This window comes from Podarcis filfolensis, assembly GCF_964270895.1.
Source record: "Podarcis filfolensis genome assembly, chromosome: 12".
Classification (NCBI taxonomy): Eukaryota; Metazoa; Chordata; class Lepidosauria; order Squamata; family Lacertidae; genus Podarcis; species Podarcis filfolensis.
The window spans coordinates 44,351,641-44,377,387 of NC_139614.1; the positions used below are offsets into that span (position 1 = coordinate 44,351,641).

The 25,747-nt window shown below is 41.1% G+C and overlaps 1 protein-coding gene across 1 annotated transcript in view; it reads left to right on the forward strand.

Annotated features, from left to right (window-relative positions):
- Window positions 1–25,747, forward strand: part of LARP4B (La ribonucleoprotein 4B) — a 63,989-nt gene that overhangs the window by 20,246 nt on the left and 17,996 nt on the right. The window contains exons 2-8 of the mRNA XM_083579590.1: window positions 6,199–6,332; window positions 15,684–15,831; window positions 15,934–16,095; window positions 21,002–21,083; window positions 23,316–23,452; window positions 24,402–24,505; window positions 25,517–25,627. Of these exons, the coding sequence (XP_083435716.1) occupies window positions 6,252–6,332; window positions 15,684–15,831; window positions 15,934–16,095; window positions 21,002–21,083; window positions 23,316–23,452; window positions 24,402–24,505; window positions 25,517–25,627 (825 nt within the window). The 5' untranslated portion in view covers window positions 6,199–6,251. The remainder of the gene's footprint in view (window positions 1–6,198; window positions 6,333–15,683; window positions 15,832–15,933; window positions 16,096–21,001; window positions 21,084–23,315; window positions 23,453–24,401; window positions 24,506–25,516; window positions 25,628–25,747) is intronic.

Consider the following 25,747-nt stretch of genomic DNA (forward strand, 5'->3'; position numbering starts at 1 on the left):
TGCACGAGTCTCTGACAGCTTGGGAAGTCTTATCCAGTAACTAAGGAGCAACTTATATTTTTTTTTAGAGAAAGAAGTGAAACCTACTCCCAATTGCAACAACAATGCAGATGGGTTGTGCCCACCCCCCCGGAGTCTTTAGTAAAACTGTTCTAGATACAATCAAAATTACATATTACATATCTGCGCCATGTAAAAGTTGCAGGTGGCTTTCAGATTTCATCATAGGCAGTACTTGATTGCTGCCAGCAGTTTGTCATGTCCTGTAAATGTCTGTACAGTTTTTTCAGCTTTGAAGATGGAAAACTGGGTCACAACCGATAGAAGTTGAATTAGAAGGGCCCTTCGAAGCCCTTCCAAAATATCTGCTCTTACAGGATGTTTTCTTGAATATGAGGAAGGAACCACCCTAAGATGTCTGCAACTCTGAACTTTTATCCTGTTTAATACAATTTGCCAGCTACAGTTTTTTGTGGCCATTTCTGAAAGCTGCCATTTTGGAGTTTTTCATTATTAAGTACCATTAGCTGACATCTGATCCTGGAGCTTAGAACAAGCAAGCTGAAAGGCCTAGCAAAGTGGGGTTAACTAGTAGTGACCTAGGAAAGAAGGGACTGTGGACATGAAAGAAAGCACAGCAAAAGAAGCGATTGGATTCAGAAGAGGCAATTGTCCAGAGGAAAGATGATAAGGGTAGAGGTGGGAGGGAGAATCAGGATCTGAAAAAAGTGAGGAATCACATATCTGAAATACCTAAGTAGATCTTTGACTGCAGGCCTCTTGTACATTTAATGTTTTAGTAGTTGTTAGTAAGGGCAGAGCGAAAAGTATTTCCATATTGGCCTTAAAATGGACAATAATGGTTTTTTTACATCACTGTCTTGGAATATGAGAGAGAGCTGAAATCTCCACCTCCTGAATCTAAACATTTCTTGGCTGCTGTGTAGCAGCTGAAAACAGATGCCTGCTAGCTGTGCAAGGTGTAATGTGGTCTCTTAATGATATACAAACTGCTAACATCAAAAGGGAGAATAAGCAGTACTCTAGTGCCGCTTCCTATTCAGAGATGCGCTTTCTCCCTAGGCAGAGGGTGGTGAGAATGAAAGAGCTGCTGGCATCTTTTCAGTAGCTTATTAACCAAAAAAAGCCTTTGCTGGCAGGATGTTTACCTCTGTATAGCAATTATGATAGTGAAAGGGAACATCTTAAGTGGCAAGAGCATGGTGTTTTGCCTGCATCAGTTTGTCTGTCTGGTGAGATACCTGCCTGCAGATAGGAATTTTAGGACTGGCTGCAGTGTGGAGTGTTGTTTGTGTGCTGGCTGAGTGGATACAGCTGAGGTGTGGGTATGGTCCAGAACTTGATATAAGGATAGGCTCGTCCACAGATGGTAGGGTCAACACCAAAGGAAATGTTTTGAAGTTGACAGGCCCTGGATTTGCTTCCTGGTGGCCCAGTGATCAGCTGATCAAGAGAGAGAGGAATTTAAATTAGATGCTGGCAGTTCACAGTCAGATAGCGATAGGGACTATCTGAGAGAGTGCAGGCTGGAGGTTGTCTGTGGGTTAGACAGGGGCCTGGAATTAGGGATAGAGACCCCTTCTGCCCACCCAAACAGGAAGTCCCTGACTACCTGAGTGGGGTCAGATAGTGAACTGGCAGAAGGTAAGACGGGATTGTCTGTGAGCAGGCAAGGTTCTGTCTACATGAGGAGAAGGGAAAGATTCAGGAAGGGACTGGGAGTGTTAGACAATAGCTATCCTAGAAAGAATTTTAGCAGTGACAGGTTAAAAGCATGAAGTTACTTAAGAAAGATCTTAAATATCTCTGTAAAGGGTATTCATTTGAAACAAAGTGTTGTGCCTTTCAAAAGTAACAATTAAGCTTTAACCTCTTTAAATGTAAGCAAGTTCTTGTTTTGTTCTAAAAGTGCTTCATCCTTTCATAGATCCTTTGGGTGAAAATTAAGTGATCACACGTTCCCCTTCACCTAATCATTACACCTTGCTAAAAATAGTAAATTGAAAACCTCTACTATGGGAATACATTGAGCCGTCTGATTTGGTAGTGCTGGTCAGTCCAGAATAAGACACTGCTTATTCACAACTTGATTGTGGATGAAGGGGGCTGACTTGGCATGTGTTACCAATGCTTGGATGGATGAGCTGGGTGAGCTTCATCTAACTCAACTGTACCCATTTGGGTCCTCAGTACAACACCAGGCTAGATGGAGATGATATGTGTGTTGTTATGGTCCATAGAAGCACCATCTCCTTTACCAGAAAACCTCTTGATCTTAGGATGGTTTAGGATGCTAGTCTATCAAAAATCCTGTTGTCCACCAACATCCCTGATGAGGTGACCAAGACAGTCTTTGGCATTGTTTTTGGCACTTTCTGCATGCATGCAGAGATTGCTCTTGGACCGCCATGTGGCTTCATGGTCTCCATGACAACCATACAGCTAATGGTCATAGAACCAACACATGAAGCAGAGCATGCCCTTTATGTAGTCTTTGACCCAAGTGATATGAGGGAAGGTCCAGATGTAACCGGGTGGGGTGTGGGTGTGCAATGCAGTCCCTTGTCATGGTTGGAATGTTACCTGGTGAAGTTTGGACTGGTAGTGGCAGTTTCCCCTGTATGGGTGATGGACCCATTTGGATGCCCTTCTCTCAGGGAGTTGTCCCTGTTGCCTTCAGATAGGGGTGGTATGGCCACTTCTAAAGAAATGATCCCTGAACCCTTTGGGCTGGAGTAACTATCAAGCATTCACAAATACTCCCTTCTTGAGGAAGGTGGTGGGACATCTGCAAGCATTCTTGGATAACACAAGCATTCTCGGATCCGTTCCAGTCTGGGTTCCAATCTGGCCATGGTACAGAATCACGTCTTGCTCTGCATGATGGATGACCTTTACAGATAGTGGGACAAGGGGAGTGTGACTTGCTCTTCCTTCTTGATGTCTCTGCAGCTTTCAGTGCCAAATCACAATAGTGCGGCTATCTGGAATGGGAACTGGGGGCATTGTGCTACAGTGATTCTGGTCTGCGCAGGGTACAGAATGCAGAAGGTAGTGTTGGGAGAGTGTTTTTCATCCCATTGGTAGTGGCATGAATGAGAGACAAGAAGCTGAACTTGAATCCTGATAAGATGGGCCTTGCTCCATTGAATGCTTTCAGCTTATGCAGCAGAGTCTTTAGAGCCAAGAAGTTCCTTGTTGAAAATTCAAAAGTAATGTGTCTTCAGTACTGAACTAAAATCTATGATTCTGAATTATCTTTCTCTCTTTTTTTTAACTGGCAAATTATTTATGGAATGGTCTTGATCCGGAAGAAAGGAACTCCATGTTGTTTTCTGCTATAGTAGATTTGACCAGGAAAGGAGAATGGATTCTCCATCATTGCAAGTAAAAATTGTCAAGTTCAAATGCAAAAATGACAAATTTCATTTAAAAGAATTAGTGTGCTGGTTTTTTCACAAGATGAAATGAGATAAGTCTTCTTAGCACAAACATCTGTGAAGCAGAAATATAGTATTCACCATAGACAACAGTTTCTTTGCAATTTATTTTTATTTTTTTCTTGGGGATTGTTCTTGATTATTTATATTGGCTTCAGTTACTGCTTTTTGTGATTTAATATTTAAGATATGTTTTGTTATAGCTGTAAAATGCAATACAAATAAGAAGAATAAGAAGCAGAAGCAGCCTGTGAACTGTGATAGAGAAATGTGATATAGCTATTCCCCTATGCATAGAGCTAAACACAGCTTCATTGGAAAGGCTGGGGAAGATCAGTGAAACCAGCATATGTTGTATGTTGCAGTGCAGCTGTTCATATTAGCCAACAGTGCTTTCTTTGTAAATTTCAAAGAGCTGATATTTCCTGCTGAAGTGGGTTTCAGGGTACCGAACCAGGAGCATTGGTGAAAGGTTTGTGTGTTCCAACATTTTTTTCTATAGCACTTTTAGTCATGCTAAATACTTGTTGCAGCAGCTGCCTCAGAAGGTTTAATATTGTGTTAATCCGATTTTACAGGCGGCAAAGTCATGATAGGTACTTCATTTATTAAATTTGAATTATGAATAATTTCTTATGAAACCTCTCTCCAGCCAAGTAGCGATCTTACGGCTGAGCAGCAATTTGACCTCCCTAGTCTACGTCCATCATTGTAACCCAGCCTTCCTCCACTTGATGCCAGACATTTTAGACTTAAAACTGCCAAAACCTCTTACCATTAGCTATGCCATTTGTGGCTGATGAGAGTTGTAGTCCAAACATCCGAAGGACATTAGGCTGAGGAAGACAGCTCTATCCACCACACCACACTGTTATCCTAGTGCTTCATTCAAAATCCCTGTGTGGGATAGATACTTGGCATCTGTGCCACCCATCTTCTATGTCATAGGGTTGTATAAATTGTATAAATTGCAACGATGCAGCTAAAATTGTCTAACCTGAATGGCTACATGAAAAATAAAAATCAAGATATGCTTAAAAAAAGGTAAAGGTACCCCTGCCCATTCGGGCCAGTCTTGCCAGACTCTAGGGTTGTGTGCTCATCTCACTCTATAGGCCGGGAGCCAGCGCTGTCCGCAGACACTTCCGGGTCACGTGGCCAGCGTGACAAGCTGCATCTGGCGAGCCAGCGCAGCACACGGAACGCCATTTACCTTTACCTTCCCGCTGGTAAGCGGTCCCTATTTATCTACTTGCACCTGGAGGTGCTTTCGAACTGCTAGGTTGGCAGGCGCTGGGACCGAACGACGGGAGCGCACCCCGCCGCGGGGATTCGAACCGCCGACCATGCGATCGGCAAGTCCTAGGCGCTGAGGTTTTACCCACAGCGCCACCCGCGTCCCCAAGATATGCTTAGCATTGTCAAATTACATTTTGAAAGTCTTTATGTCTGCATAGGCCGAAGTAGACACACCAGATGACCAGCAAGGATTTGACTACTAATTGTTGAATGGTTTCTTTAAATGTAAAGGTTCATCATTGTTCCACCTGATGTGTATGTCTTTAAGGGGCCAGAGCAAGGGCCAGAGCAAGATAACGAGACCCAGCTTTACAGCTGTGAAACATAGCAGGTGCTGCTGAGTTGTATTTGATTAAGGTGTGTCAGTATTTGGGTGTAGTATATAAGGAGCAGCACCTAGCTCTCCCATTACCCTGGGGGATGGGTTGGTGGTTGGGTCTGGTTTGGTTGTTAATGTATTTAGTGTAAAAGGAGTTTTTGTTTTTCTTATTAAAACCTTGTTTAAGTTATTTTTGAGTCCTTTTTTTTAAAATGCATGGTCTCCCCAGCAAGCTCTCTGCAGCGCTACCATACTGCAAACAGCCAACACTAATAGCAAGACTAGAGGCTCTTCTACTTAAATGCAGTTTTGCACTATATATATATGCAAATTATCCCAGTCTGTGGCACAGTGAGGTTCAGCAGACAAATGGCTCTAACCCGCCACTATTTTGAACTAGAACCCTAGAGTTCTAGTAAAAAACAAAAAGTAGATCCTACAAATCTGAAGTCTGCCCACGCCTGCTCTATATAAAACACTTTTGCGAATTGCAGTTTCTCAATCCTTTAGCAATATGACCAGTCTGTTTTGGCGATACTTCACACACCTAACTGGGGCTGTATTTGTTTTCAAATATGGAGACACCCATGTATAAACATTGCTTACTAATCAAACATGTTTAGTCATCTGTCCAGTCTTTATTGCAAATGCCAATTGTTTCCATGGAGTCAACTGGCCAGTCTATCAGCTTGGTGGGCACGGTTCTATTTCTTCCTTCCTTCCTTTGCAACATCACTCACAGTTACAATCAACTTTACAACCTTAAATTTTGTGTCCCCTTGTTCTTCAGAGAGTAACTTGATGAGGTAATTAGCCAAACTAAACACACAAACCACAATGGAGTAGTTTGGACATACTTTTTAGAATCATTGTGGTAGCAATGAGTTTCCAGCTCGTCACGTATTTATAGAGAAATTTTGTCTTTGCCAGTGAGGCTATGAATAGCCTGAGAAGAACCCAATCGTGTTTTTTAAAATTGAAGATCCAGTATGAACCCTGGACTTTTCAGTGCAGTCTGTAAACTGTTATTGAGTGGCATTGCCTTCTGTTTACCACAATTAGCAATATACAAAATAAGCTATGCATTCTTAATGCCCTTTTTCTTCTTCTATCCTGCAGCTTAGGTGGTGATCAATACAGTTCTCTCTGAGGAGCCAGAAAGCAGGCAGCTCATGACTTCTGATCAGGACCCTAAAGTTGTGGCTGAACCGCAGGTGCAGCAAGTACAAGAAGTTAAAGATAGTTCTCATCTAGTAAGTATCATGGCAAAGACTTGATAAACCTGAATGCATGAAAGTGTGGTTATTTTAGCCACTGTTCTATCCTATGAATCTTATGCCTGCTTTGGGTAACTTGTGATACAAGTTACTTTCTGTATTGGTTCTGCAGCAAATAAAAGTCTTTTCTTGGCTCATTTCATTTAGTTGTGCTAAGCATATGAAACAGAAAGCAACCTTTCAGCTTTCTGGTTCTGCTTGTTATATTCATTCAAAGGAGAAGTTTTGTCACAGGTTCCCTTAGTCTAAAACAGGAATAAGCAACTGTGTGTAACAATTTTTTTATATATATGCTTGCTTTCTGCTGCCACACACAGGGCTTTCATTTCAATAGCAAACAGCGTTAAGAGAGGTCTTCTGGAATAGTAGAGTCCACAAAATGAAATTTGGATAAATTGAAATTATTACTACTACTATTATTACTATTGATTGATTGATTACCCACCCTTCACTCTAAGGCTCCAGGGCGAGTTACAACATTAAAACACAATATTAAAAACAGTTCAGAGCACAGGCACAGAAACAAGGTGAGTCCGAAACATATAATCTCAACTGTCAAAAGCTGTATATGGGAAGCTGTATAATGAAGGTGCCAGATGCAGCTCTGTTAGGAGGGAGTTCCACAACTTAGTGGCTGCCACAGAGTTAACCTCTCCTGGGCTCCGTCTGCCAATCTTAGCACCCAATAAGGTTTAAAGGGAAGGAGATGACTTTTCGGGTATTGGGGGCCTGAGTTGTTTAGGCGTTTAAACACCAACATAAGCATCTTGAATTAGGCTTGGAAATGAACTAGCAACCAATGCAGCTGTTTTAAAACAGAGGTATATCATCATCATCATTATATTTATTAAATTTCTATATAAGGTCTGGTTGCTGCATTTGGACCAATTGAAGTTTCCGAGTCTCCTTCAAGGGCAACCCTACACTAAGCCTGTTGCAATAATCCAAACTGGGAGTTACCAGAGCATGGGGTACACCGGCCCACGTCATCTCTGTCCAAAAGGGGCTGTGGAAGGGGAACCATTCAGACCTGGAAAAAGGCAGTCCTATCCACTGAGGCCACCTGAGCCTCCAGTGACAATGATGAGTCCAGGAGCATCCCTCAGGTTTGTGAACCTGTGAAAATGGGCATCCTACAATATTCTTGTACTATATACCTGAATTTCAGCACAATCAATCTTAGCGTCAGCCTTTGGGCAAGCAACCTTTTCTTTCCTATGTGCGTAGTAGTAGCAGCAGACTGAATTAATTCAGCAAGGGCAGCTACTGGTGCAGAGAGGTGCTGGATGATATTTTATTGCTGCACAAGCCTTGTCGAGGACCTTTGCAAATGGCTTGCCCAGCAGTGGGATTCTTTATTAACAATATCCCACCAAAAGCGTGGTGAAGAATATCTTGTGGTAATGGCAGATATTGGCTCAGCCAAGGGAATTAATGTAGCCTGATTATCTTTCTCAGAACAGGCATCACGGTTCTCTTGGTTTAGGAAAACATAGGCTGGCCAACAAAGCTTTAGACATCTGAACCTGCACATCAGGAAATGAGGATTCACATTCACACCCATCTGTCAAATTTGGCCCATCGGGCAGGGCCAGATAAAAACCTGATCCCCAGAGCCAAAAATGTTCCCCATCCCTTCTGTAACTTGTGGACATTCTCTCTTTAGCCACACTGAGGCAAAACCTGTTGCTTTTCCTAGTCAAGGTATGCCACATGGAATGGTTTTTCTTTTGTGGACTTTCTCCTTTTGTGGGCAGAACTGAATTGTTTCAGACACATCCCCCCCCCACCTGCCCCAGTTTTGGGCAACACATCGAGAAATTGAGGTGAATCGTGTTAGTGCAAATGGTCATGTGAGAATAGTATGAAAATTACATGTTGGTAGTGGGCAAGCAGGATGGTCTTTATTGTCGTCTTCTCTCTCCCGCCCCGCAAAAAATTTTAAAAGCAAGGAATTATTGGAGCGGTTTTAATTTGCAGTACCTTTAGAATGAACTCTGAGGCTTTGAAGTGTACTTTGGATAGAAAAATCTTGTTGAGTCCCTAACAGAGTTTCCTTGTTCTATCAATTCCTAATTATAGCAAATTAACACGCAGTATTGCAGTAGGTTAGGATGCATATGCACCCTTTTTTGTTATTCAGTTCAATATGGGAGTGGCTGTTCTGACAAGGCATTCTTACATTTACAAGGAGAGACAGACAGCTAAAGTTCTGAACACTTTCATTGTTTGGGAGATGAAAAAATGAAGAAAATCCTCCAAATACCTAGTACAAGCCAGAAAAATAGATAGCTGAAAGTCACATTGTTTAGCATAATGCCGGCTTTACATAGAGGCATTTTAGGAACTGGGCTTTGGATTTTGAGTGGCAATAGCATATGAACCCCCTGCACTGTTTAAACAGTGCTATTTTTGGCATCTGGGTGTTGGCTTGTCTGCCCAGCAGCCTTGAAGTGAAGTGGGTATATGCAGTAAAGAGCTCACAGTTCCGGGACTTGTAAAAGGCAACATAAAAATGGGTTGCTGTTTCAGTAAAGAACTCAACAGCAAGAATGAGAAGATGAGTCTTTTGCAAAAATCAACTGAAGAGGAGACGTCAGAAAACGGGATAAGTAAAACTTTAACTTCCATTTTGGAGACCATGGAAAGAAAGGAGCTGCATGTAATCCAAGAGGCAGTTTCTGGAACACCTGCTATTCATAATAATTGCGTAGAGTCAGTTAAATATTCTTCAGGCCATTGTGCGGGGATCGCTGAAGGTGGCCACAACCCCAGTAGATCTTTTAATCTTTATCCGTATAATGCAAGAAAGGTCTTGAATGGGTATGGCAGTTTACAAGAGTGCGGACGAATGGAAGATATAGATGGTGCTGAAAATCTTCCAGAAAGTAGCAGTAGTAATGTTCAATGTGTGAATAATGCAGGCAGCTACCATATTAATAGCAATAATGAAACAGGATCTACTGTAGCTGGAAAGCCATGCCGTTCATTTGAAAGTACTTCTTCATGTGTGCCGGTGGCTGTAAGCCAAGGATGCATCTTCCCGAAAGCCTTAAGTACATGTGGAATAAAAGGCAAGCCAGTTATGGGTGAGTGCTTATTAGTGCAGGATGAAGTAGATCCTGTTAAAAGTAATTGTAGTGCAGTAGGTTCAGGTAGAGCAGACAGAGAAACAGCAGCTTCAAGCTTTGCTTATCTTGATATTGACAGGCCCCGTATAAGTACCAGAGATGAATTCTACAGTATTTGTATAGTTGATGATGATCTGAGAATGGATCTAGAAGAAGGGCAAGCTATTGTGCACGGAGACACTGCTTTAGAGGTAGAAAGTTTAGCTGTTCAGGAGATGTACGGTATGACATGGCCTGGGGAAAGTGGGAAGAAATTGTTAGTCCCGAAGAAGCCGGTTCAGGTGCCTGTTGACTTCAGTGCTCTGAAAGATGAATCTCCCAATATAATAAAGGATAGTTTACTGATGCCAAACAGTGAAATGGGGGTAAAAGCTCCAGTTGGCTTAGTGAATGGGGATCACAGGTTAAATGACAGAATAGCAGCAGATGTGTTAAGGGCACAAGCACATGGGGAAGATCTTACTAAAAATAGAACCCAGGAAATGAATATGGTAGATAGTAGTAGAATCTTTGTGAATGAATCCCTTGGTGAAAACAATAATTCTCCAACACCTGTGCATTTGGAGAAAGGCATGAAATATTCTCTGCAATTAAAAAGCAGGACTCATGCATGGACTTCCCTTTTCAATAGTGAGAACAAATGTGTCACTGAAGCTGTAAAGTCTGAATCTAATGAAAATCAAAATGCTGAAGGTGAAAACTCTAAACAGTTGTTGGGAAGCCTGACGTTTTCATCAGAGTTTGAGGACACAACTGGTGATTTCCTCTCTGTAAGTCAAAATAACACAAAAAACCAAAGTCAAGTGAATAGGCAAAACTTTACAGGAAGCACAAATGAATTTTGGAGAGTATCTGCCTGCCGTGATAAGAAAACCCCAAACTTTTCTGAACAGTTTAATCCAGAGCTACTCCTGAAATATGAAGATGTTTCTGATCTTGGAACATTCTGCTCCCATGGGGATCTGAAAGAAAGCACCATTAAAACACTTCCAACATCAGAGAGTGTGGCTTTTGAAGCGGAAATACCCCATGTTTCAGAGTTTACCAGTTATGAAGATGGCAACTTTATAAGGGCTGCTCAGCAAAACCTGTCTCAAATAGATAACATACCTTCAGAGATGAGTGATTTGACAGAAGGATCATGGGGAAGCGAAGAGACATTAACTTTTTCTAAGCCTCTTAATGTAAATGTAAATGAATATGAAAGAATCCAAAATGAAAATTGCTTGGAAGTTCAAGTTCCACACAACCTCTCTAAAAAGGATGGCAAAACAAATGACTATTCCAGTTCACTTAACGAAGATAACAGCTGCTGTGTCTCTTTAGCACATTCTGAAGCGAGTGAGATGGATTTGAATGATGAACAATGCAAGCTATGGAACAAATGTACATTCCATAGACTGGAAGATCAGCTGAGTGCAGGGACTGACTCTCACAAATTAATAGCAACTGCAGAAGAGCCTCTAAATGGGTTGAAATGGGAAAAACACCATGAAAGGAAAACACATAGTGAAATAGAAACCAAGGCAAATTCTGAAAATTTCACTGTTCAAGATGACTGTATGTTAAATGGCAATAATGATCTAATGCAAAAACTTAGAGTATCTTCAAATATGCAAAAGAGGGCTTTAGTTCTGGAGGAGTCTTTAAGTATCCTGCAGATTGATAAAGCTAATAGTCAGCTTGAAACAGAGAGACTTCCTGCATCAGTTGATGAAAGCGATGCTAGAAATGTAAAAATAGAAACTAGTCACACTGAGACATCTACCAGATCAAGGGGAGGGAAAACAGGATTCTACAAAAACAGCTCTTTACCCAAACAAAGTATAATGGAAACCATGTGCCCTCTTAAGCCTTTAAATTCTGAAGCTTCAATTCCCTGTGCAGATATATTAACAGAAAATGCAAAGGACTTTGCTCCCCAAAATGGCCAGCTGAACGTTGAGGTGGAATGTGCTTCCAGATCAGATGCCGAAGACTCTCTGACTTGTCCTGATGCAGGTGGGATTTGTATTGACCCCAAGCAAGTAGACAAATATGCCGCTACTCCTTCGTACGAAATACCTCTGGCCTCTGTTAACGATCAAGAATGTGACCAAGGCAATGCGAAGCATGTATTGGATCTGATGGAAGATATATTAAAGGAATCTGATAACACACACAAAATGGATATAGGCGATTCTCAAGGTGATCCGCTTTGTCCATCTGCTCCACTAAGTAGGTTGTTTTCATCTGCCAAGTTTACAGATGATCAGGAATATCTGATGGGATATTTGTGGATTAATTCATCTTTTAACAAAACGGATAGCTCATGCAGTGCTAGTGAGGCGCTCCAAAATGAAACTGGCGACGTGACCATTCCTTCTTTTGAAATGGGAGGATACCCTTACCAGTTGCTAGTACAACAAAACAGTGATATCTGGGGATGGCAAGATAGAGATGAAGGATACGTAAGTATTTCACCATCATAGTTTGATTCATCAGGCACTTTTAAAAAGAAAGTTGCTGTAATCCAAGGTGAAGATTTTGATTTGATGTATGATGTTCTAAAACTCCAGCAGTGTTTCCATTTGTTTGAGTTAAGCCACTGTCAGTTGCTAAAATGGAGGCATACATAACAGCACATCTTGGTACCTGTGTTGTGGCAGGCATACACATCTCTTTTGTTGCCTCTCACCCATCCCTAAGCCTCTGAAGGTTGCCACAAAGTTGATATTTACATCTTACTGTAACATTCTCCCTAAAACAGATTGGAAAAATGCTTGGGTTAAATTTTAATACATTATTGATGAGCCGATTTTTATCATTGCTCTCAGAAGTTTGAACTGGGAAGTAAATAATTGTGTCCCTATACCTGCACTCTTATCTGAGAGCTAAAGGACGAGGATTTGAAAAAGCATCTTGCTACCATTACGTTGTAAAATTGCTTTTAGCCATTTGTGAGCGGTAGCTTTGTAATGGTGGTCGGGGTCTAATTGAGGGCACGTAAGGAGGACTTACTTGTGAGTAGGCTATATATGGGATTACAGTGCACATGTCTAATCTGGGCAATTCCCTGCTCCCCAAGCACTGTGTGTAGAGAATTACTGTAATGCTAACTTGGTTGCTGTAACTGCTTTGAGCTTGGGCTGTTGCAGGATTTGCTGCCATGTTTCCATGTTGAATAGAGGGGTGCATTTCACTCGTTTTTTTCCAGAGTTTCTTGGGGCACACCTAACTGTTGGAAGCTAGACAGCACCGGCGCTCTTTCTCTTAATCCTTTTTTGGATTTGTGTTTTACTTTTCGTTACTGCCTCTGGCAGTGGCAGCAGAGCTCCTCAGTGGCAGCCAGCCAGCAATATTATGTCCCTGGAACATTGCTAAGCAAGAGGTAGCATTGTTTGATGGAGGCTGGGAGGACTATGGGGGGAATACTCCCAAGGCTCAAGTCCTATGCCCTGCCAGGAATAAGCTCCATCAAACACAGTGGGATGTGCTTCTGAGTAGATGTGTGCAAGATTGCATTGAAACTGAGGAGGGGAGTCTTCATCATCACAAACTTGAGCTGGCTATCAAGGCCAGCCAAAACTTGGGTGGCCCCTGCCCTTTCCTAATGTAAAGGAAGACATGACTCATAGAGTTGGAAGGGACCCTGAGGATCATCTAGTCCAACCCCCTGCAATGCAGGAATATGCAGCTGTCTCTTACAGGGATCGAACCTGCAACCTTGGCATTATCAGCACCATACCTACTGAGGTGTCCGAGCTTAGATTTGTTTCTAGGTTTGTTGCTTAAAAACTATAGAGCAATGATGTTTGGAGTTTTGCAGCAGTTATTACTACTAGGGTTGTTATTAAGAGAGATACCGTATTTTTCACCCTACAAGACGCACTTTTCCCCCTCCAAAAATGAAGGGGAAATGTGTGTGCATCCTATGGGGCGAATGCAGGCTCTTTGGCTTCAGCGATAGCAACGCGAAGCCTCCGAAGCCTGCGCTCCGGAGGCTTCGCGTTGCTTCCGCTGAAGCCAGGAGAGTCTGCTGTTTGAGGCTGGCGGTCAGAGCCCCAGAGGATGGGGGGCAGCGGGAAGGCGCGCAACACCTTCCCGCTACTCTCCAACCCAGCTTTGAGGCTGGCGGCGGGGGAAAGCAGCGCTTCCCCCATCGCCAGCCCCAGAGGATGTGGGGGCACAATCTGGGTCGAAAAGTCCGCAGGAGCCGCACTCTTTAAAGAGCGCGCCGCTCTTGAGGGCTTTTCCCCAAGGAGGGAGAAGGGACTGACTGGCCGAGTCCGTCCCTTCTTGCTCCTGTGGGCTTTTGCAGGAGATGGGGGAATTCCCCCACCTCCCGCAAAAGCAGGCAAAAGCCGTGCGCTCTTTAAAGGGGCCGCGTGGCTTCTGCTGGCTTTTCTACGAGGTGGGGGAATTCCCCCACCTCATAGAAAAGCCCGCAGGAGCCGCACACCCTTTAAAGAGCGCGCCGCTCTTGGGGGCTTTTCCCCGAGGACTGGCCGTTTCAGTCCCTTCTCCCTCCTGGTCGAAAAGCCTGCAGGAGTCACACGCGGCTCCTGTGGGCTTTTGCGGGAGGTGGGGGAATTCCACCACCTCCTGCAAAAGCAGGGAGAAGGTCTTGGAGTAGCGCACAGGCTGCGTGCAGCCTGTCCGCTGCTCCCAGAGTTGCGGGGGGAAATCATATTTTTTCCCTTGATTCCCCCCCCCCCCCCGAAAACTAGGTGCGTCCTATGGGCTGGTGCGTCCTATAGGGCTAAAAATACGGTAACACTTGTCTTGTTATGTTTGTGATTTTGTCTTTATTTTGAAAGGCAGGCAAGAGCCAAAATGGTCACAATTTATTGTGGAAATTATCCTAGACATAAATTGCTCATAACGATACCAATCGTGCAAGCCTTAATTCTTCAAGGGAATTATTGTGTAAGGGGAATTGTTGCACAAATACACCCATCTTATCATAACCACATGATTAGAAGATTGTAAAGCATGCATTGCGATAGATAGCTAGTTCAATCATTTATGACATGATGGAAATCTAATCTTATAGTGCCATCAACTTTGAGGACATTTTCATAGTTGTACAATATAAGCTATGAATCCTTCTTCATACCTTGCCTCAGCCCATGGGCTTGCTAGGGGGCCTTAAGAAAACTTGTATCAATCATTTTCTTTCCCCCTTCCTCTGTAATAAGAATATGTTTGGACATGCCCTTACAGAACTGGTTCAAAGATTATGGAGTTAATATCCGCTTTTGATCTTGCCAATGCTTAGATTTACTTTTACCTATGGCTCCTTTTTTTATAATGTTTGTTTACTGCTCTGGCATGGCATTGCCTTCTATTTTTGACTAACCACAGCTTAGCCTTAAGTCTGAATCTGGACAAACTGGAGTTAATCTTAACTATGAAGCATTGTTTTAGTAAACTACAGTTAAAATTAACCACAGTTTAGGGCTCAGATATAACACTAAACTGGGATTATTATTATTATTATTTATTATAAAAAACAGATAGAAGCTGCCAGCCTCTTCATACCTACACCCAGGCATGGGAGAGTGTTCGGATCCAAGGCTCACACAGGCTTCTCCTTCTAATGCTAAACCATGGAAGGAGGTAGCGCATGAATGTCAGACTTGCACAGGCTCATATTGGTAACACTAAAATGTGATTTAGTGTAACCATGTGAATGCAGCCACTGTTGAAAATCAGTTGGATGTCTCCATTTGGTGGGAAAAGTGGAGTATAAATCTGATCATAAATATAAATGAAGCCTGAGTGGTAACTTTCATAAATGGAGCAGAGCTTTCCTGACTCCTGCTACCTCCTGCAGCTTCCTGTGGTCCCATCCCAATTGAGTTGGGTCCTTTGGGAAAGGTATAAGATTATTATTTGGGGGGGGGACTGCCGATGGAGGAGAGACTTGTCGGAAATACCTCCTTACAAGAGTACAACAAATTGGAATCTAAGACAACTGATGTCACTTCTTTGAATATTCCAAAGAGCTATACAAATGATAAATGTGGATGAATTTGCCTTGACAAGTAATGTAGGTTGAGTTTACATAAGCACCGAATGGTCTCTAGCCGCAAGAACTCTTATTCCACTGCTGTATCTCTTTTAACCATTTGTGGGTTGCATTTATAATAAGGAACCACGTAAAATGACAGGCATTTAGTTAACAGAGCGTAACTCAATTGTTATTTCCTAGGAGTCGGCCAAGGTTTCTGAACTAAATCCTAATGCAAAAGTATGGGGGAATCATATGTTACATGTGGAAGCAAGCGGGGCTAATGATGGTGGCGTGAGCAAAACCTGGGAAGAAATAGCAGATCATCCACCAGATTCCTGCAAAGAAGGTACGATTCTAGCTGAGTGTGCTGGTCCTCTGAGCCTTTTCTTTCTAATTTAAAGCAGATAAAGAATTTCTTGGTTTGTGACTCCTGCAACTTTTCCTGCAGGGTTGGAGGCCAATGGTGATGGTGACAAAAAGCACCAGAATGAATCGTTAACAGAACTGCAAGAACCACCCCTGACAGCTCCACTGTCAGACCAGACAGATATGAACCCTTTGGCTCTAGATCATTCAGAGTATGAATCTATACACGAAAACACTCAGAGAGGTAAGAAAGAGGAGGCTTCCTTGTATGTTTTTAAAATGGTTTTCCAACTTACAAAATGACCCCCAGTGTTTATTCTAAATATGTATTTGACAGGAACTTATAAATTACAAGCTACCGAAGAAATTTACCTGAGCAACACTGAATTATAGGCATTTGCTACAGAACAATAAACAGTAACAATAGTTGCTCGTACAAATCCTTAATGCATAGTCTGAAATAAGTAGTGCCTATTAATGTAACAGTTTTACCAGCACATTTGCATGTATTTATATGTGGGGCTCAGTCTGCTTCATTTCGGACAAACCACTGTTTGCCCCCGGGCTTGTGACTACAGTACATTTAAAGAAATACCAGATTGATCATATGTACAGTATTTCAAATGTTCAAACTTGCCTCCGTTATTAAAAAGCAATCTAAACTTTGAAGTCTCAACAGCCCAGACAATGCTAGGAACTTTGAACCTTCAGTGTCTTGGGTAGTGAATATATTTACTAGATGAACTGAGTATTTTATTGGATCACAGGTTGTAGTGTTGACATGTTATCTTGGAAGTCTAAGTTTCATAATGAAAAGTGCCTACAGTTCATAATTCAGGAGTAGTGCTCTCTAGTTCCCACCATCCCTGACCATCGGCCATGTTTATTTTAATTTTTTTTTTTAATGAAGATTGTGTTCTTTGGCAAAGGCAAGAAAAGCTGAATGATTCAAATTATGCACATTTTATTAAAATGATTCAAATTATGCACATTTTATTAAATCTGCTCACTGTGCAACCCACACATGACATTGCCTACATGGTATCAATCCTCCACAATCTCAGGGCCAGAAACTTGCTCTGCAGACTTCTGCAGATAGTGTCAAATAATGTGTTTGCAGGGTGTGAACATAGGATTTCAACCAATGCACAGCTCTACCATTTTTATACAGTATATAGACTGAGGATAGATACCACCTGCCTGGGGTACTTTCTGTTTTAAACTAATGTTATTGGGGAAACCTAATAACTTGTCTAGGGAAGTCACATTGCACAAGCATTTTTCTATTGAGCAAGCAGGCAGATAGCATTGGATGTTGTTCAGTGCAGCCTAACACTATAATTCTTGTGTCATTGCTTCTGAGTCCAGAAAAGGAACTTTTCAAAACATTATATAATTCTCTTATCCATCTTAATCAGTTTGGAGCTCCCTACTGTTTTTTTTCCCCCTTCAACTGCTAATCTAAGTTTTTACTTAATAGAATATAGCAAAAAGAATTTAGCTCTTGTGTCTGCTGCAACGTCTGATGGCAAGATTTTCCATTGTATTTTTTTTTTTTTTTATAATATATTTATTGAAGTTTTCAAATAAAGCATATATTAGATAAGCACAACTTATCATTGTCCATTTAACATCTCTCAATTGTTACATGGGACTCCCCCACACCTCCCGCATCCACTTACATCATTATTAAATTAATTTCAAACAAATTATCATTTAACTCATCTTAATTAATAATCTTAATTTGGTTTGACATATAATTCAGCCTTAAATCTAATTTAATGGTAGACAATTGTCTGCACTGGCATCCAATTCAACACTCAGCCAAATTACAATATTTTTGTAAATAAATCTTAAATTTCCTCCAGTCTTCTTCCATCCTTTCTTCTCCCTGGTCTCGAATTCTGCCGGTCATCTCGGCTAATTGCATATAGTCCATCAGTTGCATCTGCCATTCTTCCACAGTGGGTAGCTCCTGAGTTTTCCAATTCTTGGCAATTAATATTCTTGCTGCTGTTGTTGCGTACAAAAAGAATGTTCTGTCCTTTTTTAACACACTCTGGCCGACAATACCCAGGAGAAAGGCCTCTGGTTTCTTAGTAAAGGTGTATTTAAACACCTTTTTTAATTCATTATATATCTTCTCCCAAAAGGCCTTCACTCTAGGGCAGGTCCACCAGAGGTGAAAAAATGTTCCTTCATTTTCCTTACATTTCCAACATTTGCTATCAGACGAATGGTATATTTTAGCCAGTTTAACAGGGGTCATGTACCATCTATACATCATTTTCATCACATTTTCCTTCAACGCATTACATGCAGTGAAGTTCAGCCCAGAGGTCCACAACCTTTCCCAATCTTCAAACATAATATTATACCCAATATCCTGCGCCCATTTTATCATTGTTGATTTTACCATTTCGTCATGTGTGTTCCATTTCAGCAGCAAGTTATACATTCTTGAAAGTACCTTAGTCTTAGGTTCTAACAGTTCAGTTTCTAACTTTGACTTTTCCACTTGGAATCCTAACTTTTTGTCATTTTTAAACACTTCTTTAATCTGAGCATAGTGTAACCAGTCTCGCACTTTGTCTCTCATCTTTTCTAAACTCTGCAATTTCCAGTTGTCACCATCCTTTTCTATTATCTCCCAATATTTTGGCCAGTTGGCCTCCATATTGGCTCTTTTCCGAGCCTTAGCCTCCAGGGGTGACAGCCACCTCGGAGTTTTATTCTCCAGTAAGTCTTTATATTTTGTCCAGACATTAAAAACTGATTTTCTGACAATATGGTTCTTGAAGGCCTTATTTATCTTAGCTTTATCATACCATAAATATGCATGCCATCCAAACGCATTATTAAAACCTTCCAAATCCAAGACATCCGTATCTTCAAGAAGTAACCAATCTTTTAACCAGCAGAAAGCTGCAGCTTCATAATACAACTTTAAATCTGGCAGGGCAAAGCCCCCTCTTTCTTTCGCATCTGTTAATATTTTAAATTTGATTCTGGGCTTTTTGCCCTGCCAGACAAATTTAGAAATATCTTTCTGCCACTTCCGGAAACACTCTGTCTTGTCTACAATCTGCAGTGTCTGAAACAAAAATAACATTTTTGGCAATACATTCATCTTGATGGCAGCTATTCGGCCTAACAAAGAAAGTTTTAGTCTTGACCAACTATCCAAGTCTCTCTTAATCTCTGACCAACATTTTTCATAATTATCTTTAAATAAACTCAGATTTTTTGCTGTTATGTTTACCCCTAGGTATTTAACTTTTTTAACCACATTTAGTTCTGTCTCTTTCTGAAGCTGTTCCAACTCAATATCTGTCACGTTTTTCCCCAAAACTTTAGTTTTTTGCTTATTTAACTTAAATCCTGCCACTCGACCGAAGTTTTGAATCAGTTGTAGTACTCTTTTCAAACTAGACTCCGGCTCCTGTAATGTCAAAACTAGGTCATCTGCAAAAGCTTTAAGTTTATATTGTTTCGCTCCGACCTGAATCCCTTCCACCAACCGGTCCCCCCTAATCATATTCAGGAGCACTTCCAGAACCGAAATAAACAGTAATGGGGAAATCGGGCAGCCTTGTCGTGTACCTTTTTCAATTTTAAACTCTTCTGTAACCACATTGTTAACTATCAGTTTAGCCTTTTGTTCTGAATATATTGCCTCAATCCCGTTCTCAAACCCCCGACCCACTCCCATTTCTTTTAAATTCCCCTTCATAAATTTCCAAGATATGTTGTCAAAGGCTTTCTCCGCGTCTATAAAAATTAAAACTGCTTTAGTGTTTATGTTTGTTTGTAAAAGTTCCAATATGTCTATGATGTTCCTTGTGTTAGTAAACATATGTCTGCCCGGGAGAAAGCCTGCCTGGTCTTTATGGATTATCTCACTTAAAACTTTCTTAAATCTTCGTGCCAAAACATCTGCAAATATTTTGTAATCCACATTTAAAAGGGAGATGGGACGGTAATTCTTGAGTTGTGTCTTTTCAGTTTCTGACTTTGGAATCAATGTGATAAATGCTTCTTTCCACGATTCAGGCGCCTTCTTCCCCTCCATTATTTCATTACTGACCTCCAACAAAGGTTGTATCAAATAATCCTTCAATGTCTTATAGTAGTTAGAGGTCAGTCCATCTGGCCCTGGTGATTTGCCCTGTTTCAGACTCAGGATGGCCTGTTCAATCTCTTGTCGTGTTATTTTGCCATTTAAAATTGTTCTATTTTCTTCTGACAGCTTTGCTAATCCATTTCTCTCCAAAAATTGTGTAATCTCTATTTCATCTTGTGGCCCTTGAGTATATAACTTTTTAAAATACCTCTGGAAGCACTTTCTAATCTCTCCCGGGTTCTGAATGTTCCTTCCTTCAACCTCTAAGTTTGTTACTGTATTTAAATACAGATTAAAGAAGATTTTCCATTGTAGTACCAGACACAATGCTGGCTCATACACTTGCTGTTAAAATTATAATGAATAAGGCAACTTTCTTACATAAGAGTTTCATGTTGGTCTTTGTATTTTGAAGCTAACAAATGAATATTTTTTTCATATTATATCATAGTGCTGTGTACATATTTCAAACTTCTTTCTCCACTGTAATATATTTCAAGTTTTAAAGATGACGTTTGAGATACTTGTCTGCATTGAGTGTGTAAAGGGTGTACATAACAGAGCAGAAAAAATAAATACTAGAGGCCTACTTGATAGCTTCCAGATATATAAAAATCTATTCCTGTTCAAATATTTACATATTTTACATCACCCTTATTTCTTAAAAGCTATTGCAACTGGAAAGGAATCCTAACTAATTTGTCAGTTGTTTCTGTATTGATGGTAATATAAAATGATTGTTGCTTGGCTTTTCAATGGAGCCAACCTTTTCTAATGAGATGGGGTGGGTAGACAGTGGGTGCAAGCAACCCTTATGTGTGTCTAAGCTCCACCAAAGTTTCTGCTGAGTCCGTATATTTAGGATCAGGTGCAAGATACTCTTTGTGTCATGAGTTGATATGAAGGGTACTTTATTTAAACTCTTGCCATTGCGAATAAGGTGACCTTTGACACTTGAAGGAAATGTCTTTTTATGAAGGCTAGGTTTCCCCCCTGACTTTGTCAAACTCATGTCTTCCATTTCTAGGAGGTAAAGAACAGCTGCAGTCAGAAGGTCAAGAAGACTTGCGAGAAGTACTGAAAAAAACACTGGAGTTCTGTTTATCTAGGTAAGCCTAACATGTATTCAGTAGTGACCATTCATGCTGTATTTATTTAAAGCATTTTTCTTGGTAGCAAGGAAAATAGAGATATATACAAAATAGAATTCTTAGATGCCAATATCCAGGTTTGGGGAAAATATTCTTGCAAAATATGCAGCAAAGGAAAGCAAAATCTGCATCATAGAGACTCATTTGATAAGTTAAAAAAGGTTGATTTATATACTCACAAAGGACAGGTTCATGTGCTTTTCCATGCAGCATTCAGTAAAGGTTGCACAGGCAGTAAAATGTGGCTTAGTTATACTGGTGAAAGCTCCTAAATTATTGGTGTAGGAATTTAAGAGACACCTGTTAGAGTGATGCAGTCTGCGCTTGGAGCAAGCAGCTCAGATCTCACAAATTGAGCTTCTCAAGTAGACTGTGAGGTACAGCGATAAGGCTTGATTACCTTCCTCCCAGGTTGGAGCGGAGCGACATAGCTAAGCCTGCCAGGCCAGCTTACTCTCTGGCATCAAACCCTTCATGCATTAATTAGACTTAGGCATGTTGGTTATCCCACATTTTTATCCTGCTCTTCATAACAGAGAAGAAAAAGGCTTCCAGAGCAGTTTACAGATATTTGCCTTTTAGGATGATAGGTTAAGTCATGTGTGAGGAACCTTTGCCCTTTCAGATGCTGCTGAGCTACAACTCCCGATCAGCTCTAGTGAGCATGGCCAATGGGCAGTGGTGATGGAAGGGCAGTTCAGCAATATCTGGAGGGACACATGTTCTCCACACCTGGCTTAAGTAATCATTACTACGAAATAAGTCACTACCTATTTTCACTGCTAAGTGTTAACGCAGGAAAAAGTGTTGTGGCATCTGGATTTAATAGAAGTTCATTATCCATATATGAAGTGGACTCAGACCTTGAGAAGCATGGGAAGGAACCAAAATTCTACAGAGTAAATCCATATGGAATCTATTATTTTTTTCTCTCAGTTAAATATGTAATTTGTTTTTCTTCTTGCTTTGCTAATTTGCATACTGAAGCCTGTCAAGATAAGTTGTTTTTTTAAAAAAACAAAGCTGCCACTCACTCATTCTGTCTGCAGCCAGGTTTATTTTCAGTGCTTTAGAAAACAGTAACTATTGAGAATAGATTTAAGTCAATTGTGGCTTGTCATCTGTAGCAGGAAGGTGAGTTTTTTTTTGGGGGGGGAGGGTTGGCACTGATACCTCCTGTATGCTGATTGTTTAATGTACAGAGCTGCTTGGCTGTTGGAAATCTTAACTGAGCTATTTTCAAGACCAAAACTTCAAATACTATCCATGCATGAGCCTCTGTGACCCCATCCTTAATTTGTTGGGAGATAAAATATACCTCTCAACATCTGGATATGACAGCTGGATAGCTCAGCTGGTTAAAATGTGGTGCTGATAACACCAAGGTTTTAGGATTGATCCCAATAAGGGACAGCTGCATATTTCAGCATTACAGGGTGTTGGACTAGATGATCCTTAGAGACCCTTCCAGCTCTACGATGTTTTGAACAAACCTTGTCTGTGTGTGAGCTACGGAGCTAAACTCAGCGCACCAGCTACATAGATTCATAGAATTGGCCTATTATGGACTTGATGGATCTTTTTGCTGTTCTGTTTCCCAAGCGCTGTAAAACATAGTTTTAAAAGTACCTGACAGGTGGGCTGCATCCAGTTTGGTGCACCTTATGTTGAAAATCCCTGATATTCTCTCTCTCTCTCTCTCTCTCTCTCTCTCTCTCTCTCTCTCTCTCTCTCTCTCTCTCCCTCAACCCAGGCAACCAGGCTATAAGATAGTTTCATAGGTAACTGTTTCCTTCACTCTAGTAGCAAAGGGAATTTAAAGTAAATACATGACAGTTCCTTAATACAGTCATACCTCGGGTTACAGACGCTTCGGGTTGCGCAATTTCGGGTTGTGCACCACGCCGAACCCAGAAGTACCGGAACGGGTTACTTCTGGGTTTTGGCGCATGCACAGAAGTGCTAAATCGCGCTTTGTGCATGCGCAGAAGCGCCGAATCGCAACCCGCACGTGCGCAGACGCAGCACTGCGGGTTGCAGGCACCGCGGGTTGCAAATGTGCTTTCCGCACAGATCACGTTCACAACCCAAGCATCCACTGTACATAGATGTTGATCGATAAGAAAGTCAAATGCAACTTTTTTGCTTGTGTAGGAGTTTTATAATGAAGACTCTGCTTTCCTTCAACAGAGAGAATCTTGCCAGTGACATGTACCTTATATCTCAGATGGACAGTGATCAGTATGTGCCAATAATGACAGTAGCAAACCTTGATCACGTCAAGAAGCTGAGTACTGATATGGATTTGATTGTTGAAGTGCTGCGATGTAAGTAATTGACAAAGCACCTATTTTTGACTTGAAGATAAATAGTGAGTTTTTGTTCTGTGAGGTGCATAGCATTGGGGGAGGGTTGAAGCCAGTGGGTGAGTGCAACATTTAGAAAACTGTACTTAAATGACAATAAACCTGTCATAGCAGTAAATTCATGCTGGGGGGGGGACCTGCCATTTAATCTTCTGTTTTATACAATAGATTTATTGGAGAATGCCCCTCTGTCAAACTGTTCGACTTGGGTATCCTAATGATACTGCTGAGGCTTTCTGCATTGTTGCAGTTAAATGTATATTCAGTATGTGGCTTGTTTAGCTTCAGCCACTACAGACTTTTATAAGTGGAAGTTCTCCATGGTTGGTTTCAAAAGATACCTAACAGGTTTCTGCTCCAGCACACCATTTGCAATTTTTATTTAGCAGTTTACTAATTAAACCTGTCAAACGTAATTTTTTTGTACCATGGCTAAAGTATTTGAAAGTAATTACCATTGGTGTGAGGCAGTTTGGAATATGATAAGTTAAGTGCTTGATTGTCACTCCTGGTGATTTGTTTAGTATAGTACCAAAGAGTAGTATTGGAATGTACACTCTTTCATTTCAAAGTGGGGAAAAGGGCCATACAAGATGGACTTTCTAACAGAATAAGACTGGTAGGAGTGTGTTCCCCTCCTCTGAAAGGCTTCACTAAGAGGTGTGGTGAACACTCCAGGAGCCAAACTGGTTTATTTCAATTAGGGGCTTGAAAGATCTTTCCCAAAGTAAGTTGTTTGCTTGAGAGACTTGACTGGCATGTGCCACGTTTGTACACATTTATTTACAAACTGGAGTTGAATAAGGTAACAGATCTTACACTAGTCCTACAAAACTGCAGTGTGTGCAAAACAAAGCCTTGCTTAACTGGTTGAATTCGAAGTAACTGTGTTGTATGTGTCTTCCCCTAGCATTGCCTTTAGTCCAAGTGGACGAGAAGGGTGAAAAAGTCAGGCCAAACCAGAATCGCTGCATTGTGATTTTACGTGAAGTACCTGAATCTACTCCAATTGAAGTAAGTTCCGTATACAGCAGTCAAACGATTCGCAACATGCTTTTAAAAAATCCCACCCACCCTATACCTTTGCCATGGTGCTAGGTGGCTACAGCTTTAATTGTGATTCTCTCTCTCTTGGCGATCACTTGTGGCCAAGTAAGATTTTCTTCCATATAATTTTGCATTCATGATATCACTCACAACTTTATAAAGCATACTAGGAAAACAATCCCACACTCAACCAATAGCTAAATACCTGTTTAAAAGAAAATATTGAATTGCAGCCGAGATGCCATTTATACCTTGTCAGAAAGACGTTTCTGGAGCTTTCAGACAGCGAGTGCCTCTCTACATGCTTCCACCATAAAGTTAAGGCTGCTCCTGGAAGACAGATTCCAAATCAATAAATGTAAAGCATTGGGCAACATTTTGAGTGAGGTGTTCTAACTAGCTCACTGACAGCAGAAGAGATCAAGGAGGTTGAGTAAATGCTCTTTGAAGAGAAAGGGATGTTTTAAAAAATCAAAAAAGTAATATTGGTGTTCATATGCAGAGTGATATTAACAGGAAAACACAATTTCCCGAGTCATAAAGCTTGACTTAGGAATGTCAATTAAGGGTGTATCTGCTGTTAATCTGTTAATTGAAGGTGAACACAGTATGTCTTTGTATTTACAGTTCAGTGGGTAGTATCTGAACTGTACTGGAATAGACCCAATTTAAATCAATGGACTTTAAATTAGTCATAGGTGTGACTTAGTCAGGTGCCACCCTGAAATTGTTTAGGCACCAACATCAAACCTTTAGGTTACAGCCTTTGCATAGCTGAAAAGAAATCAGGTCCCTGGAATGATGGGACAGCGTTAGTACCCTGCTCCATAGCCCTTTCTTGTTGAAATTAAGGATAGTCAGTGATATTTTTGTGCCTTTTTGCCATCAGTTCTAATGAGGCCTTTACATTGCTTGGTCCTAAATGAACCTTCTGTTGTACTTGTCAGTGAACCCTCTTTCCCACCAATCTTTTCTTAGGAGGTCGAAGCACTCTTCAAGGGAGATAACTTGCCTAGGTTCATCAACTGTGAGTTTGCCTATAATGACAACTGGTTTATTACATTTGAGTCTGAAGCAGATGCACAGCAGGTAGGCTCTCACTTTTTTGTTGCGCATATTCAGTTTGTGTCAGTTATCAGTTTTGGAGATTGATTACGGTGACTCTTGACTGAGGTGGTGTGAACAGACCTCCACAAACAAAGTTGGTCC